Source organism: Ursus arctos, unplaced genomic scaffold, assembly GCF_023065955.2.
Source record: "Ursus arctos isolate Adak ecotype North America unplaced genomic scaffold, UrsArc2.0 scaffold_12, whole genome shotgun sequence".
NCBI lineage: Eukaryota > Metazoa > Chordata > Mammalia > Carnivora > Ursidae > Ursus > Ursus arctos.
In genome coordinates this window covers 15,435,703-15,454,040 of record NW_026622786.1, presented here as the reverse complement: position 1 = coordinate 15,454,040, position 18,338 = coordinate 15,435,703, and the positions used below count along the sequence as shown (strand labels likewise).

General features: G+C 54.3%; 1 protein-coding gene across 1 annotated transcript in view; it reads left to right on the top strand.

The window, feature by feature from the left end:
* Positions 1 to 2,852: 2,852 nt before the first annotated feature.
* SLC6A17 (solute carrier family 6 member 17) overlaps positions 2,853 to 18,338 on the top strand; it is a 31,352-nt gene continuing 15,866 nt past the window's right edge. The window contains exons 1-5 of the mRNA XM_026484603.4: positions 2,853 to 3,201; positions 7,676 to 7,833; positions 9,320 to 9,446; positions 10,208 to 10,389; positions 12,070 to 12,180. Coding sequence (XP_026340388.1) covers positions 2,916 to 3,201; positions 7,676 to 7,833; positions 9,320 to 9,446; positions 10,208 to 10,389; positions 12,070 to 12,180 — 864 coding nt within the window. The 5' untranslated portion in view covers positions 2,853 to 2,915. The remainder of the gene's footprint in view (positions 3,202 to 7,675; positions 7,834 to 9,319; positions 9,447 to 10,207; positions 10,390 to 12,069; positions 12,181 to 18,338) is intronic.

Here is an 18,338-nt window from a genome sequence, read left to right as displayed (position 1 = left end):
CACCACCACCGCCTTCTTCCTGTTCCCCACCCCCCATGCTGAGTCTGACCCAGTGGCTTTGGGCAATTCGCTTCCTCTCTGGGCCTCCATTTTCTCATATAGAAAATGAGAATATTGCTCGGGCCCCTCCAGCTTTCATAGTCTAAGTGTCAGACTCTGTTGTCACCGAGTGTGTTCCTGGGCACAGAAGGTTCCAGTCATGATTGGAGCCCAGCCCAGGGGCTCTGCTTGCAAATTCGCACCAGCATTTTTCATCCTGCAAACCTGATGGCCCGGGAGGCCCCCGGGCCCCTCTGCTGTGACGCAGGATGCTCGCACACACCTTGGGAAACAGGAAGAAGCTCCTACGGAGCCGATATGTCTGGTTTCGGTGATGCTGCTGTGGCTATCCCTCCCTGGCTTTGTCCTTGAGTCCTCCTAGTTTAAATGAGGCTTGTCCCCCCTCTGCAGCCCTTTCTTTGTTGGTGACCAGAGCTGTCAGCCTCTTGGCTCTTTATGGGAAAGCTTGTCCTCCAGTTGGTCGGCATCAGGATAAATTCTGCAGACTTGCGGGAATTCCCTTTGGTTTTCTCCATTTGTGGGGTGATGGGCAGTAAATCGCACTTAATGCACTGCGGATTTGTCCTGATCAAATTCCACTGCAGCCACAGTACCTGGAGACAGACTCGGAGCCGGTAGTCTCCGGAGGAATCCCAACCCTTTTCCCCAGTTCTAGTTTTTAATAAAAACTCTTGTTTAAGCTAGAGGGGAGATGGGGTAGCCAGACAGACATTGCATGTGCCTTAGATTTTCTCTGAGTGCCCTGGCAACAGGGACCTGCTGACTGGGGAAGGGGGAGGGCAGCCTCAGTAAGAGCACAGGCCTCCCCATTGCGTAACCCCTAGGGATACCATTCCCTTATCTAGCATGGGCAACGCAGCAGCCGGGGGAGGCTGAGGGCTGAAGGGTCCACGGACACACACTCCCTCACACACAGTGGAATGTCCAGCTGACCCGATGTGAAGTGGAGTCCCAAAAGAGAGCTGCATTTCTTACAGGGAGTTCTGAGCTCTTTTAGGCAGACTGGTTCTGTCTCCGTCACTCCAAATCCCAAACCTGGACTGTTCCTGGGGTGGAAGGAGTGGTCACTAAAGACTCACTATCTCCCTTGGATGAGGAAGGCAGGGACGTCTCACCTGTTGCTGTGGTCCACAGCCTGGGCCAGGGAGGGCTGGCTAACTGCACAGACAGCGTGCACAGTCCCTATATGTCAGGTCTCCTGGGGTCAATGCACATGTAACAGGATCTGGTTGGCCAGGTCCCCCTGAAGTCTGGGTCTTTCCTGGAGTCCGCCAGGAGGTGTGGGGGAAGCGTCCGCTGAGCAGGGCCCCTGCCGGTGCTGTTCCGACGGCACAGACGAGGGAAACAGACGGGAGCACAGCTTCCAGACGCAGCTCCTTCCCTTAGCAAAGTAATCACAGAGCTGGGTAATTTACATCCCTCGAAAGATGCAGGGCAACTGCAGGCCGGCGTGTATGTGTGTTTAATTTTAAATCCTCCAACCTACCCTTCACGAGGAGGTGCTTTGAAACACAGCAGCATGTTGATATCCTTCAAAGGACTCATTTCCTTGGTGCTTTATTTCTTTAAGGGAAAGCATGAAAGACGATGAGGAATGGCAGGAGCCGGGGAGGGTTTTGCCTCCCCCGCCCGCAGTGTGCAGACATTAGCTGCTGTAAAACTGTCACTGGAGGATGGAGAACTGGCTCTTGGCTGCAGTGGCCCTCAGATAATGTCAGCACTGAGCGATGACCCAGCGTCTGTTGGCACTCAGCAAACACTCTAGGGCTGGGGTGCCAGACTCCTTAGCAGAGCCTGGTCAGCGCTTCCGCCTGGGGAATGAAGGGTTCGCAGGGGCTGGTGTGCAGGGTCCCCATGGTGAGAACTCTAGCCTTTTCTTTCTTTCTTTCTTTCTTTCTTTCTTTCTTTCTTTCTTTCTTTCTTTCTTTCTTTCTGCAAGCATTAATGTCCCTTTGAATCACCTGAGAGTCCTGTAAAAATACAGAGAATGATTCAGTAGGTCTGGGGGTGGGCCTGGGATTCTGCATTTCTACCAAGCTCCCCATGATGCTGCTGGCCCATGAACTGTATTTTGAATAGAAAGACCGTAGAGAAGGCAGACAGCAGCTTGCCTGGGTCCCACCAGGTGGTTTGGCTACATAGAGCTCAGGAGAGCTAGGGGTTGGCCTCCAACCTGCACCGCCTGGGAGGGGAGGGCTGTGGGGGCCTCTGAAGGGTCTTGAACACTCTAGGACATGCAGTTATGAGAAGGAGCAGTACCATCATGGATGGTCCTTTATTTGGGTTTCATGTCTGTTTTTTTCTGCCGCAACAGGTTTACATTTCTTTTTTTTTTTTTTTTAAGATTTTAGTTATTTATTTGCCAGAGAGAGAGAGATCTTGAGCACAAGCAGGGGGAGTGGCAGGCAGAGGGAGAAACAGGCGCCCCATTGAGCAAGGAGCCCGATGCGGGACTCGATCCCAGGACCCTGGGATCATGACCTGAGCTGAAGACAGATGCTTAACCTATAAGCCATGCAGGCATCCCGAGGTTCACCTTTCAGTGATGCTCAGATAGGGTCTGTGGGAAACTGAGTCTGCAACTTTGAGCTCCTCGGTGGGCACCCTCTGATGGGGAGGAAGGCAAGCTCGGTGTTCCAGGCCACTTACTGCCTGGCCTCTGAGTCTGTGCCCTGGAGTGGGTGATGGGGGATTTGGGTCCACTTGGGCTCCCCACCTGTCTTGGTGTGGTCAGCTGATTGTCTCCTGCTCACCTGGTCGCTCTCGCAGGTCCCCGGATGAGAAGGAGCTGACCGCAGCCGAGCGTCACCTTCTCTGAGTGCTGGGGAGCAGGGCTGCGCGGCCCGGAGGCACCAATGCCGAAGAACAGCAAGGTGACCCAGCGTGAGCACAGCAGTGAGCATGTCACGGAGTCGGTGGCCGACCTGCTGGCCCTCGAGGAGCCGGTAGACTACAAGCAGAGTATCCTGAACGTGGCGGGCGAGGTGGGCGGCAAGCAGAAGGCGGCGGAGGACGAGCTGGACGCTGAGGACCGGCCGGCCTGGAACAGCAAGCTGCAGTACATCCTGGCCCAGATTGGCTTCTCCGTGGGCCTGGGCAACATCTGGAGGTTCCCCTACCTGTGCCAGAAAAATGGAGGCGGTAAGACGCGGCCCTGCTTGCCCCGACGGTGCCCTGCCGACGGGCCGGTGAAAAGGAGCACCCTTTTGCTGATGCAGATTTGGGGCTCTTGGAGGGTGGAGCTCGGGTTTCTAGAGAAAGGCTCCCTAGAAATAGCCAATGGTTAACAGCGGCAGGGAGGCCGTCAGGCGCGGTGATAATAAGAACACAGGCTCTGACCCTGGACTGCCTGCGGGCAGACCCCGACGCAGACGGTCAGCCCTGCCACACCGCGTGCAAGTTGCTCGATCTCTCTGCATCTCTCTGCTCCTCGTCTGTAAAATGGGAATAAGAGTAGATCCTGCCTCGTGGCAGAGTGGGGAGGATTAAATGAGCTTTACGTGTAGAATGCTTAACAGCGTAGAATGCATAACATCGATGCATAGTAAAGAACAGCGGCTGGCCATTCTAATTAAATGCTTGCCAGGTGCCAGGCACTGTTTAACGCTTACGGGATATTAGGCTGAAATGCATGAAACTGCTGATATTTGAGTGTCTTGGAACAACCAAAACACCAATTTTGTACACTTCAACCATTGATTCCCCCTACGTCCTGTGTGAGGAAGGAGTTATTATCCTCATGGTAGAGACTGCAAAAGCGAGGCACAGAGAGGTTAGATGACTTGCTCAAGGTCACACAGCTAGTGATAAAGTAAGGATTCTAACCTGGACAGCTTGCCCCTGGCGTCTGAGTACGCCTGCTGCTGCCTCCCAGATAGGAGGGAGCCTTACACTACCCCCTGTGTTTTAATCCACCTAGAGGATCTTGCCCCTGGTATCAAGCCCAGGTAGCAGCCCCTGGGCCTTATCCCCCTGCCCCTCTGAGGCAGGCTGGAATGTTCCAAAGGTAATTTGTTTTGAAACCAGGGGAAAACGAACAGAAAATAAAGAGAAAAACTTAGCCAGCTGAAGACAATGATATTTACAAGCTGGGACACCTGGTCCTGGGAAAGTGACATGAACAAGCAGAGAGCCCTTGTGCCTTTTAGTCCCCGTGGCCTGGGACTGCCACATTCTAGCCTGATGGGTGGCCACAGCTTTGTAGGCATTTTAACCTGACTCATTCTGTCTCTGCTCCGTGGGACTCTGGCCACAGAGCCTCTCCCAGAGATGCAGCCCCATTCAGGGATACTCCCTCCTCTCCAGAACACACTCTCTCTGGCCCAGAGGCCAAGTCTGGCTGGAGGTTTCCCCTCCTTTCCAAATTCTGTTGAAGGGCACGCAGTGAGAATGGCCCCTCAAGCCAGTGTAACTGAGTCCAGAAGATTTTTATCTTTCCAGTAGAGCATGGTCTATTTACCATATGCTCTCCAGGCTTTGAAGGGTCTTCCCTGCCCCCTGCCCCAATCAATCAATCAATCAATCAATCAATAACCGCCAGTTAGAGCTTTTGGTCTGGGTGGCATGGCCAAACTCAGGTCACTGAGTTGATACAAGACCAGCCCAAAGCAAAGATTCAAATCTAAGTGTGTGCTTTTCTTATGTGCTGAGAGATGCTGACAAGAGACATCCTTGGTGAATTCAGAGGACACGTCGCCTCTGGGGACTCCAGCCAGGAACCTCTAACCTTGTCCTTTGGGGCTTAGATGGCCAGCTCTGCCTGGGCTCTGGGAGCTGAATCAGAGTCCCTCTCCCCAACACCCCCCCTCCCTGGGGCAGAAGCCAAAGCTTTCCTGTTCATGGTGCCACCAGCGCATCGGCCTAGTGCCGGGCACCGCGGACAACCCCCAGAAGACAAGCATTGTTAGCGCTCAGGATTCTGAGCTCTCCATTCCTCGTTCCTTCTTCCATCCTCTCTGATTCCTAGAATCCCTTTTTGTCTCTGTCTTGAACTCTCCTGTATTCTATGGGTATTACGGTAAGTCATCCCAGTGATTTTTGGAAGGAGGCAAATGATCCTATTTCAGATACAGGAAGGAGAACACTGGTTGGAGAGAGGCCGCTCTGTGGTTTTGAGCCGTGGGGGAGCCGGTCAAACTTGGCTTAAATTCGGGTGGGTGTTCTGGAACACCGCTTAGGTCCACTCGAGGCTGACGGTTTCTTTAATCTGCGTTCTCTTAGTCCACTTATTTTTTGTTTTTTGTTTTCCTACTGATTTTTATGAAAAAGAGGCAAATGTTCATCAAGTGCCAACTGGGGCGAAATAACTCGTGTCATCCTCACAGCAGCCCCGTGCGAGGGGTAACATCGAAGCCTGTGAAATTAGTGTTTTTCCGAGTCAAAGATGGCCATGTATCAGCGGTTTCGTGTGGTTCTGCCGAATGAATCCTCTTCATAGTGATGACCAAAAGTGGCACAGAGAGGTCAAGGAATTGGCCCAAAGTCACACAGCTAGTAAGTGGCAGAGCCAGGATTCAGGCCCAGGAGGTCCGGGTCAGGCTGAGACCCAGGTGGTCTTTCAAATCCCAGAAATGACCTCAGGGTTTGCTAGAAGCAAGACCCAGAGTATAGACCGAGATGGAGACTGTAGAGACCCAGCAGGCCTCAGAGATGCCACAGTCCAGCTTCCTAGAGCCTGACACCCTGAACAGTGCTCCCAGCTGTTCAGAGGGAGGACCCAAAGTTCCCGCAAGTCACTGAAATATCAAAGGGGATCCAGTTGTGTCTCCAAATTGTATTTTTGAAGGCGGGAGAGGGTGCATTTCCAAATGATTTCAACAAGGGTTGATAAGAAAACGTCCCTCTGCCTAGCCAAAAATCCCCACCCGGACCCCAGCCCCTGAGAGCTGTACATGGCGGGGCTGTGGCGTGGTGAGGAGAGCGGCAGCCAAGTCTGTGCCCTGGGCCCGACTCAGGCCACCAGCCCCAGTGGCAGGTGGCGGCTTGCCCGTGGCCAGCCTTTGCTGAGGACAGGACATCTGTGGAGGTTCTCCCTGGTTCTTTGGGGAGAGGAGAGAAGCCTTCCCAGAAGATGCCAGCCTACCCTTCGGACACCCCGAAACCCACCTCCCTGCACGTTTTGCCCCACCCAAGGGGATATGGCTAAAATACGAAACCAGTGAGGCCATGTCCCTTTGCTTTTCTGCACGTCACGTGTCTCCTCTTTCGTTTCCCAGAACCCAAGACCAAGAGACAGAACCAGGAGTCCTTCAGGCCTCCCCTCCTTTTAGTGCCAGGATGGTGCTGCTTGTTAGGGCCAAGTTGAACTTATGTGTACGTGTGGCCGTGTGTAGGTGTGTGTTTAATGAATTAGATGCTGTCGTATAAGGCTGGGTGGGCTACCGCCCCTGGAAGCCTTTCCTGGTTGGTTCTGTTGGACCCTGACCCCTCCCTCGGCTCTCTGTGACTGTGTGCGTGGGCGTGTGTGTGTGTGTGTGTGTGTACATGTGCTGACCTTGCTCACGTGAACCTGCGGGTCCCGCCTTCCAGATTGTGAGCTATCCTGGGATAGCGGCTGTGCTTTCTTTTGCCCCCAGTTCCCCCCACTGCACATGCCTGGCGCAGGGTAGACCTGTGATAAATCCCTAACTGTTGCCAATGGCCAGGTCCTGTGCCCAGGAAATGCCTGATCCCCCAGGTTTCTTTCGAAGATTGGATACATGTAGAATGTCGTGTTTTGGGGGGCAGAGCCGTGTATGGCTGGGGGTCTTCTGGATACTCCCAGCCAGCAAGGCTTGGTCTGGGGTGCTGGGTGACCACCGGGGCCCTGGTGGCTGGGGCTGTCTGGCGGCTTTGCTAACAGGACTAGGTTGCTGGCACAGCTCTCAGCAGAGATCACTCGACTGTGTCCAGACACGATTTTAATTCTCCTGCTAAACGCCCTGTCACTTGGAATTGAGATTGTGTCTGCAGTGAGGCCAGGGACAGCGAGTTTAATTTATCATCTGGAATCTTTATCAAGATCCATTCTGTCTATCCATTATGATCCTCCCGGCTATGCTTTTCTGAACTGCTAATTTCTCTCTCTCGTTCCTCCCAATTAGCTGTAGATTAATGGTGGTGCCGGTCAGACCGTCTCTCCCTGGAGAGTTTCCAAGCTCTGCTTCCCCGGAGCTGCCCGGTCTGCGGCGTCAGCATCTGTCACAGATGCGGGGAAGGTCGTGCTTGGGGTCTGTGCCTTCCGGGGGGCAAGTGAGCAGGGCCCACTCCATCCGGGGCTGCTTCTCTGGGGGCAGGATGGGGAGTGAACAGGTGTCCACACGGTATGTGTGGCGAACGGGTCTGTGCGGGACTTGACGTGAGAGACAGCACAGCATCTGTCTGTCTCTGAATCTAACCTTGCGAGCAGCCCTCCCTCCGCGTTTCAGATCAGGGGAGTGAAGGGGAAGAAGGGGGTTCTGGGTGGCCAGTGTGTGGTGGGTCACACAGAGCAGCCAGACCACTCCTGGAGGAGCCCAGGGCCTGGGAGCAGTCTGAGGATGGTCAGAGGTGTGGGCCAGACTGTAGGACGTGGCTGTCCTCCCTCACCCTGGGGCCGTGCTCCAGACACGCTCTGACACTCCTCCCTCGTCCCCAGGTGCCTACCTGGTGCCCTACCTCGTGCTGCTGGTCATCATCGGGATCCCACTCTTCTTCTTGGAGCTAGCCGTGGGCCAGAGGATCCGCCGTGGCAGCATCGGCGTGTGGCACTACGTGTGTCCCCGCCTGGGGGGCATCGGCTTCTCCAGCTGCATCGTGAGTCCGGGGCCGGCGCTGGGCGCGGGAACCAGCCGGCCGAGGGGCCGCTCCTGGGGATGGGGCTTGCAGACCAGAGCCTTGGGCCGGGTCAAGGGCAGGGAGGGAGACCCTCTGCATGAGAGTCGCTTCCAGCTGGCATCTCAGGGCCACGCATTTCCCACACTGAAAGTGAACTGTGCTGCCTGAGGCAGGATATAACAGTTGGAGTTGTTATCAAGGAGGAAAGGCTGGGACATCTCAGCCCGAGTTCTCTGCACACACGTGGACCATCCCGGATACCTCTGTGTGCTTACCAGCCCATCAGCCCTGCGTGAGGGACGCCCTTCCTCTTTCCTTGATGGAAGAGTATTTGAATTGGGTGGGTGTGTAGCCCAGAAAAGGCCGCCCTGAGACATGACATCGCATTGCCAGTTTGCTAGGCACGGGAACAGAGTTGGAGAAGGTCTCAGACTGGAAGGGACCAGCCCAAACCTGCCTCGGGCAGAGACTGGGGAAGGGTCTATGTAGCTCCCCCCAGTCCTGCTGCGCTTTAGCTCTGCCCTGGTTGACATGGCCAAATACAGCATCCGCAGCTGGGGCTGGCCATGTGTATACCCATGAGTGTGAGTGGGTCTCCGCTCGGCCTGACAGTGGCCAAGTGAAGGAAGTGGAGGTCTCTCTCCATCTATGTTCCCATCGAGGTGCCACAGGAGTGTCTGCTCCTGCACACCAGGGCTCGGGTGACATTGAGGCAGCAAGGGGCCCTCAGCTCTCACACTGATCAGCCTAACAGAGCTGGGCCCCTGGAGGTGGAAGGGGCCTCTGGGCATCCAGAGCGCGTGCAGCAGATCCCTCTGTGGAAAAGCATTGCTTTCTGAGAAACCTCTCGAACCCTCCGTCCGAATCTACGCATTCCTATCTCAAATAGAATTCTACCAAGGCTAGTGATTGTGGTTCTCAGACACGAGAAGTGGCATCTTTCTGGGCGCAGGCTGCTGCCGGTACCAAAGAGAGGGCGGGGTCCTGAGAGGAGGGAGGACATAAGACACCAGTCAGGAGGGTCCGCGGCACCTCAGGAGCACGGCAGTCCGGGGCTGTCATCTGCCCAGGCGAAAGCTGTGCCGGCCTCCACGGTCCCGGAGGGCAGCTCTGGAACTGTCATCCGGAGTCATCAGGAAATGATGGGGAAATGCTTGAAGCATCTTAGAGGAATTTCAAACTGGAAAGGATTAACATTTTAAGAGTTCATTGCTTAAAGGAGAGATCTTTCATATCTGGAACATTCCTTTGTGGATTCCCTGAATACCAGATGAGCGGGGGATTAGGAGGAGCCCTCAGAGCCCATGCCTCCTCCGTCCTCCTCCTCCTCCTCCTCCTCCTGCAGGACTGCGCAGTGTCGTGTGTGGTCAGCCGGAGCCTGGGCCTTGGGCCTTGGACAGGGGTGGGGGTGGGGTGGAGGTGCGGCCTTCAGGCCCCTCCCCCCACCGTGGACCCTTGTCCCCAGGTCTGCCTCTTTGTTGGGCTGTATTATAACGTGATTATCGGATGGAGCATCTTCTACTTCTTCAAGTCCTTCCAGTACCCGCTGCCCTGGAGCGAGTGTCCTGTCACCAGGAATGGGACTGTGGCAGGCAAGTACGGGACCTCCTGAGTAGGACCCCCTGGCGACCCCAGCCAGCCCGTCCCAGGAAAGGGCTGAAGGAGCCTCAGAGGCTTAGGCATAAATTTGGGATTTGTGTCACCCTGAATAAGACCCCTACCCTCTCTGATCCTCATTTCCTGTTCTGGTGGCCCTTGCCAACCTGTTCCATGGAGTTCTTAGGGGGATTGAATGAAATGAGTGTAGGGAAAAACTCTGGAAAGCATAGCTTTTGTTGAGTTGTTATCCACGACCCCGTGTTACTCGAATACCATCCTCTGGCAACAGCCTTCATTTGCATGCCAGTCTTGTAAAAGGCTGGATGATTTATCCCACCTCACAGAGGGGTAAGCTGAGGTCCAGAAGTGACTTTCTTATGTGTGCACCAGGATCTGGGATGAGAAACCGCATGTCTGGATTCTAGCTCGGGACCTCTCCCAAGGAACTGGAGGCCAGTTCCGCCTAATCCTTGCTACCCTCCACGGACGGAGGCAGGCAGGGGGTGGCACGTGTGGGAATTCATCCAGATCCGTGTGTCCCGAAGCCTCCCGGGCCCCATCTGGAGCCCCGTCTGGAGTCCTCAGGGTCTGCCAGATCTCAGCTAGCCCAGAAGGAGCCCAGCCCCTCCCTGCTACCCGCAGCTGCCCGGGGTGGGGGTCGGGGGGGGGGTGGGGGGGGAGGGGAGGTGGAGCAGGCAGAGGGGGAAGCCCCACAACCCTGCCTGAGGCCCCGTGGCCGTGGCTGCCGTTCCAGTGGTGGAGGCAGAGTGTGAGAAGAGCTCAGCCACCACCTACTTCTGGTACCGAGAGGCCTTGGACATATCCAACTCCATCTCCGAGAGCGGCGGCCTCAACTGGAAGATGACCCTGTGCCTGCTGGTGGCCTGGAGCATCGTGGGTATGGCTGTCGTCAAGGGCATCCAGTCCTCGGGGAAGGTGAGTCAGCAAGGGAGTCCCACCAGGGGCCACAGTGGAGCATGGCGGGCAGGGGGGCCGAGGACCCTGGGTCACGGCACGCAGGGTCTATTGAGTGGGCTTGGCCTCTGGATGGCTCAGGATGACACAGGCCCCCCGTGGGGGTGATGGGAGTATCACAGCTGCGTCACTGTTCCCTGGGAACGGCCCACCAGGAGTGGCTAGGCAGGGGCTTATGGAAAATCAGTGCTTTGACCCCCCCAGCCACCTCTGTGCTCAGATACCTCAGGCCTGCTCGGCAGACTTTAAAGAGAAAGAAAGCTAGGAGAATGGACCCAGGGACATTCGTCTAGGTCCTAGCCCCTTAGGATCCCAAGCAAAAGCCCTAGAAGAGCCTGCTCTGAGAGCTTTTTGGTGGAAATCGCAGCTCACCATGGGTAAACTAAAGGGCGCCTTGAGCAGGCAGGTGCTGTGAGTGAAGGGGTCTTGGGGCCTCTGGGGTGGGCTCTTCACTGCTTTCTCAGGGCACAGCCCAGCCAAACCCACACACCCCCTTCAAGCAGGGGCCCTTTCTTCTTTGTCATGTACCAGTATTCATGGACTGCCAGGGCTGGAAAGGATATGAGAGACCCTCATTCTACAGATGAGGAAACTGAGGCCCGGAGCGGGGAAAGCCCCTCCCCTGAGATCACACAGCCACACAGCGGGTCCCAGAGCTGGAACAGGAGACTCGGCTGTGTTCTATAACGGACTCCTTGAGTAGGCTAAGCATTGGGAAGGTAGAGTGTTCTCGGCCACCACCTCTTCCTTCTCCGCAGGCCAAAATAGTAGCTGACACTTGAGGGCACTTATCAGGCACTGCCACACGTACGAACGCTTTTGGTCCACAACAACCTTAGGAGTTAGGAAGCCTTACACCCATTTTATAGATGTGCAAATGGAGGCACAAGGAGGTTAAGTGAATAGGTCAAGGTCACACGGTAGGTAAATGGTAGAGCCAGGATCAGAGCTCAGGTGCTCCTGCTTTGGACACATCGCTCTTACACCTTCAACACCATCCCGCCCAAGCGGCCCTCGATTTGTTTCGGTGCAGCAAACATTCCGTGAAAGTCTCCTTCCTGTGTGGCTCTCTGCCAGGCCCAGGGGGATACAGAAATGTGCAAGAAATGCACATGCTAGAAAACAACGCGCAATGTATAATCACAAGAGGCAGGACCTTTTCTGATGTTTTGGCTTGGGAGTCATGTCTTGTCCCCTCCCGGATGCCTCCTGTCAAAGGAGCTTTAAGGACAGGGGAGAGCCCGAGGGGGGCCACTGGAGTCAGGGATGGGAAAGCAGGCATGAGACATGAAAAAGTGAGGGAAGGAGAGGAGAGGCTTCCTCACCCCCTTGGCGGCCCTTGGGGGCGGGGAGGCTGCAGGCCCAGGCCTGCCCGCTCTTGAAAGGGGGAAGCTAGCCCGAGGCACAGCCATGCTGACTCCAGCTTGTCTGCGCTCCCGCTTCTGCCTCGGCTCAATGCCAGGCGTGCGGTGGGTTTGGCCCTGTGCCCGGGGGTCCCAGGGCTTCTTTCTGCTGCCATCAGAGGAGGTTCGTGTGCTCCAGCTGTGAGCGGGGAGGGGGATGCCCCAGCTGTGAGGGGGGAGAGGGGTGCCAGCCACAGGAGGCACTCTGCCCCATGGTGAGTCCCTGTCCTCTCTGTAGGTGATGTATTTCAGCTCCCTCTTCCCCTACGTGGTGCTCGCCTGCTTCCTGGTCCGGGGGTTGCTGCTACGAGGGGCCGTCGATGGCATCCTACACATGTTCACCCCCAAGGTAAGGGTCTGGGGGGGACACCGACAGCTCCGCTGGGCCCGGCCAGCATCCCGCAGTTTAGCACTCATCGAAGACCTGTCATGTGTCAGGCAGTCGTCACGGGCCCCTGGAGGCATGCACTGGGGCAGGGGCATGCACCTGGCCTCAAGGTTCCAATGAGAGAGACAGCACATCAATTTGGGTGAAATCAGGAGAAACTTCAGGGAGGGGATGACCCGGGAGCAGATCCTGTTTCCATGAATGGCCGTCGAACATCGCAGTCAAAGGAACCGCAGGAGCAAGTGTGGAGAAGCATTGGGCACGCTTGAGGCCATGGTGGGAGGCAGGTTTGGCTGGGGCACGGGGGCCAGGAGCACTGGTGGTTTCAACAGATCTGTGACAGCGGGAACCAAGAAGATGCCTAAGAAAAGGTAGCTCCCTGCCGGGAATCCCCGCTTGTACCCACATCAGGGGAACAGCATTACAGTTTTGTTCAGGATCATAAACCACGCGGGGCGTGATTTTACCCTCACCAAATCCAACCACACCTTCTCTCATTTCATCCCCCCCCATAGCCCAGTGGGGGACCACTGTGCACATTGCACAGGGCTGTCGCAGGGCCACAGGCATCTGATGTGTGTACACGCAGGTTTCTTGATGGCGGTCTTTGCCACCACGTGGCCTGGCCTCCCTGTTCCCCCCTGGCCACAGTTGGCATGAGCTGGTCCCCTGAGGAATAAGGGGATTTCGAATGCAGATTGGGATGCCCTTCAAGGTGTCCCAAGCAACGCACATGAGTAACCCCAGCTGGGGAGACTGGAGAGGCCCACCTCCAAGTGCCGGCCGATCAGCAAGCAGCCAGCTCATCGGTGAGACTCCAGGCTGCGGACATGGGTCAGAACGCCACCATCTTGAGGCCCTCAACCTCGGCCCTCAACAAGGCCGTGTCACATGCGTGCTCACCCACACCAGTGCTCACACAGGAAGCTCATACAGATGACACAGGGAGAAGACTCCAGATCAGTGGTAAGACACACACCACTCATATTCATCAGACAGGAAATACACTGGCCCCCGACGTTCTTAGATATGACATCTGAGGCTTACCGCCATGGAGGCCCCTTCAGGAAGCGCTTAGTGGATCTCCTGAGCCACGAGTGTGCCTCCCGAGCCACATGCCTGACATGAGGGTGCTGTGAACATGTGGTGTCTGACAAAGGAGAAAAAGTGCAAACCTGGTACGTTTTGGGAGGAAACGGCCATGAGAAGAAAGCCAGTGGTTTTTGTGAATGACTTCAACTGTATTTCTAGAATGTTCAGTCTAACGTTTTCGCTTGAGTCTTTCAGTTATATTTTACTGGACTTTGTGAGGAAACGATATACTCTGGAGATGCTCATAAATGGGGAGATTCACCCGGCTCTCCAGAGGGGTGGGCCCCTTCGTGGCGTCCATGTGGAGGGAGCCCAGCATGGGATGGATTCACGAGATTGGCTTCTGGTCCCAGCGCACACAGTACCGCCCCCCATTTGATGCCAACACCCTAAAACATCTGTTTAATCATGCAATATCTCAGGCATGTAAACACATACATCATAATATAATAAACATCAGAGAGGTCATAAAATATTACAGAGGACATAAAAGTACCCTTAGAGTCTGCCCTGATCCCATGGCTTCCCTCCCCCAAAGATAAGCACTGTCCTGAATTTGGGATGTATCCTCTTAATGCATTTCTTAAAACTCGTAATACACGTATGCGTATGCGTCCACAGCGGATCGCATTTGTGCGTACTTGGTACTCGCAAACTTTACGTAAGTGGCACCGTATTATACGCAACTTCCTGTGATTTGTTTTAGCTTTTATTTTTGCTCGACGCTGTTGCCTGAGATCTATGTATAGTGCTGTTTGCAGCTCTAATACATCCATCTTCCCTGCTGTATCGTCGTCCCCGCTGGCACTAAACTGCGTTTGTTCTTTCTCTACGTGAGGATCGTGAACGTTGTTTCCAGCTCTCGCCGTGGCTCGTAATGCTACAGGAGACATTATTACACAGGTCTTCACGTGCACAGTTTTCCCAAGGGTGTCTGTCTTTAGGAGTGGAATTGCTATCTCGAAGGGTATGCATACTTTCCGTTTTGCTAGATGGTGGCCAAATTGCTCTTCAAAATGGCGGCCGCGGTCACCACCCCCACCAGCTGTACAGGAGAGCCTCGGCGGCTCCACGTTTCTCAGACTTCCATTTTTGCCAATCAGCTGGATGCAAGATGGCGGACGTGCATTTGGAACAATAGAGGACACTCCTTTCCAAAACCTTTTCCTGGATGTTTAGGAAATGGTGTGATTCCACTTTAGCATCTGTGGGGGCCAAAGCCTCCCTGAGGTGAAGTTTAAAGAAACTGAACCCAGAAGGCCCTGGAGGAGCCAGGTTACCAAGCCCCAGCAGGTGTGGCCCTTGGCCCATCTAGCTCTTGTGACTTTCAGTCTGGATAGAGCTTGTGGGCTCGTCTGGAGATCTTGCTCACTGAGCAGCTCTATGGGGAAGCTCCTGGCCTTGACCTTGGATGGATGTTCTGCACAGGGAAGGGGAGGCCTAAGGGCCTCAAAGGCCAGACTCTCCCAGTAAGGATCCCCTTCACAGCCTGTGCTGCAGGTAAAGTGAGTGATGATGGATGGGTGAGGCTCCTACATACAAAGCAATCCAAGCCATCCACAAAAGAGCGGATCCACTCTCAGAAACAGTCGTCTGACCGTCCGTACACGGCAGACTGCTGTTGCAGAGCCGTGACTGTTCCAAGCACAGGATTGGTGAGATATGAGGAACCCTGGAACCATTTCAAGTTCTTGACCTAGAACGGTGCTATCGAATGCTAAGATCATTGCCCACAGCTGCCCAAGCTGTGCACTGCTCCACTTATATTGACCACAATGTGGATGAAATCTCCAGCGATCATGCCATTTGGCAGCCATGGCAGAGTCCATGAAGATTTTTGGCCAGGGCGTCTCCGGATCCACTTGAAAAAAGCATAGGCTCTCTATGGATATGCTGAATGTCCCCTTATAAAGTCTTCCAACATCAGAAATAATCCAAGCCATAGGATCTGGCCTTTCAGTCCATGCCCTCAAGCCGTAACTGAGTGTGTGACAAACGCAATGTGGCCAGGATACCATGATGACCCACAACATCTTTGATGGGACAGTAACTCACGTTGATGGCTAATTAAGTTCTTGGATTCCTCGGGCAACTTCTCTCCTGATTACTTTCTTTCCATCCAGTGAAAAACCTAAGTCAGCATGGAGTGCCCCAGAATTCACCATGTGACTTGCTCAGCACAAAGTCGTTGATTATGGTAGACTTCTCACCACCAAAACTTTTGGTAAATGTTTATCAAAATTACAACTGTTCATGTGCTTTGGCCCAGCAATTCCACTCCCAGGTACTTGTCCTACAGATATATTCACTCACAAGCAAAATGATCTGCGCACAGTATTGGTCATTACAGCCTATGTTTTAGTGGCAAAAGACTGAAAACAACCCGAATGCCCATCATTCATTTATCCCTTCATTCAGCAAAGGTTCGCTGGATGCTATTATGTTCCTGGCTCTGTTGTGGGTCCTGGGACGCAGCCATGAACCAAGCAGACAAACTTCCCAACCCTCCTGGATCTTGTATTTGAGGGAGACAGCCAATATAAGATTAAGGAGTTGTTGGGTGGTATTGCTAAGGAGAAAACTAAAACAGAGAAAGGAGGCTTAGGGACACCAGGGAGAGGGGTTGCTTCGGCTAGCATTCATTTCTCCCTGAGAAAGTGGCATTTGAGTAAAGACGTGGGAGGTGGGGGAGCAGGCTGTGGGGATATCTGGGAGCAGCACATTCCATTCCGTAGGGCGCAGTAAACAAAAAGGCCTTGAGATTGGATGTGTCTGGCATCCGCTTCAAGGAGACTAGTAAATCTGGAATGGGAGGGGAGAGAGTAAGGACATGTGGTTAAGGAGGTGGTGGGAGCCAGATCACAAGGGTCTTGTGAGCCAGGTAGGACTTCGGTGTTTACTCTGGGTGAAACGGGAGCCATTAGAGGTTCTGAGCAGGGGAGCAACGTGATCTGACTACTGTCTGTGAAGGACCCCTCTGGCTGCCATAGAGAATCTGAGGGAGCACGGGTGGAACGGGAAGACCTGCCAGGAGGCTCCATCCAGCTTCTAGAATTTGTCCAGGTGAGAGGTGACTGTGATTTGAGCCCAGGTGATGACAATGGGAGGAATGAGAAGTGGTTGGATTGAGGACACATTTAGGAAGTAGGGTCAACAAGATTTGCTGTTGGATTGGACCTGAGGGGCAAGAGAAAGAGAATGGTCAAGGATAACTCCAAGGTCTTTTGCCTGAGTACCTAGGAGCATGGAGTTGACATTTATGGAGACGAGGGCAGATGGTGAGAGGAACAGGTTCAAGACTAGTGTTTTGGACGTGGCAGGTCTAAAACATCTAATAAATATCTACGTAGGGGGGTGCCTGGGTGGCTCAGTCCATTAAGTATCTGCCTTTGGCTCAGGTCATGATCCCAAGGTCCTGGGATCAAGCCTCCCTCTCCCTCTGCCTCTTCCCCTGCTTGTGTTTGTGCTCCCTCTCTCTCTCTCTGTCAAATAAATAATAAATAAAATCTTAAAAAAAGATAACCAAGTGGAGATGTTGAGTAGACAGTTGGACAGATGAGTCTGCAGGTCAGGTGGAAACATAAATTTGGGAATCAGAGAATTTCAAGCTGTGGCCTAGTGATAGCCACCTGTAGAATGAACATAGAGAAGAGGACTGAGCACCAGGGCTCAGCATTTAGAGGTTGGGGGAAGGGCAGCCAATGTGGGAGGAGGAGGAGGAGAAAGAGGAGGAAGAGGAGGAAGAGGGGGTGGAGGAAGGGGGGAGAGACGTGGATACGTTGATCCCAGAGGCACAGCGGAGGAACTGCTTTAAGGACTGAAGGGTCAGTATGTCCGAAGCTGCTGAGAGGTCAGGCGGTGAGCACTGAGAAGTGAGCAGTGCACCTGGTAGCAGAGGGGTCCTTGGTGAGCTGGACAAGAGCTGTTTTGGTGGAGTACTGGGGACAAAGTCTGAGAGTGGTGGGGTCCAAGGGAAAATGGGACATGAGGAATTGGAGACAAGTGGTAAAGACCAATGGTTTTCAGGAGTTTTGCTATACAGGGGAGCAGAGAAATGGGAAATGGGTGGAAACTGGAGAGGGCCACAGGACCAAGGGTGTTAGCATATGATCCAGCAATTCCACTCCTAGGTGCATTTCCAAGAGAACCAAAAACACGTTCAACGAGAACTCGTACACAAATGTTCATGGCAGCATTGTTCATAAGAGCCAAAAAGTAGAAGCCACTCAAATGTCCGTGAACTGATGAATGGAAAAATCAATTGGATTTTATCTGATGGGAGATTATTAGGCCATAAGTGGGAATGACGTACTGTCACCTGCTACAACACGGATGAACCCTGAACACATCACGCTAAGTGAAAGAAGCCAGTCACGAAAGACCACGTATCGTGTGATTCCCTTTATGTGAAATGTCCAGCACAGGCGAATCAGTAGAGACAGAAAGCAGACTAGAGGTTGCTTCGGGCTGGGTTTGTGGGGAGGCTGGGGGAGGAATGGGGAGTGACTGTTAATGCATATGGACTTTCTTTTCGGGCTGCTGAAGACGTTCTAAATTGCTTGTGGGGATTGCTGCACAACTCCGCGATAGCCTAAAAACCGTTAAATCATACACTTTTCAAAAATCCAGCACAGAGTGGGAAATCGATGCGATTGGGTGGAGGGGACCAGAGCCTTTGAGTGAGCAGGCGAGGTGGGACCCGGTGCCCAGCTGGAGGAGCGGACAGAAACAGGAGGCGAGAGCCAGCCTGTGGGCGCCGATGCTGGCGGCCGAGGAGCGGTGGCGAGGAGCGGTGGCGAGGAGCGGCTCATTGCGGGAGCTCTCTTCCCCCTGTGTCGTTTGTTCCTGGGAAGGAGGAAGTGAGGGCTTCGGTGGAAAGTCGGAACAGTGGAGGGGTGGTGGGGGCCTAAGGAGGAGTGAGTGTGAGGTGGGGGTGCAGGGGACAGGGAATGCGTGCAGCACGGTGGGGGCGGGGGGGGGGGGAGGCACCCTGACGGTCAAAGGCACGGGTGCGCGGCACAGTCAGC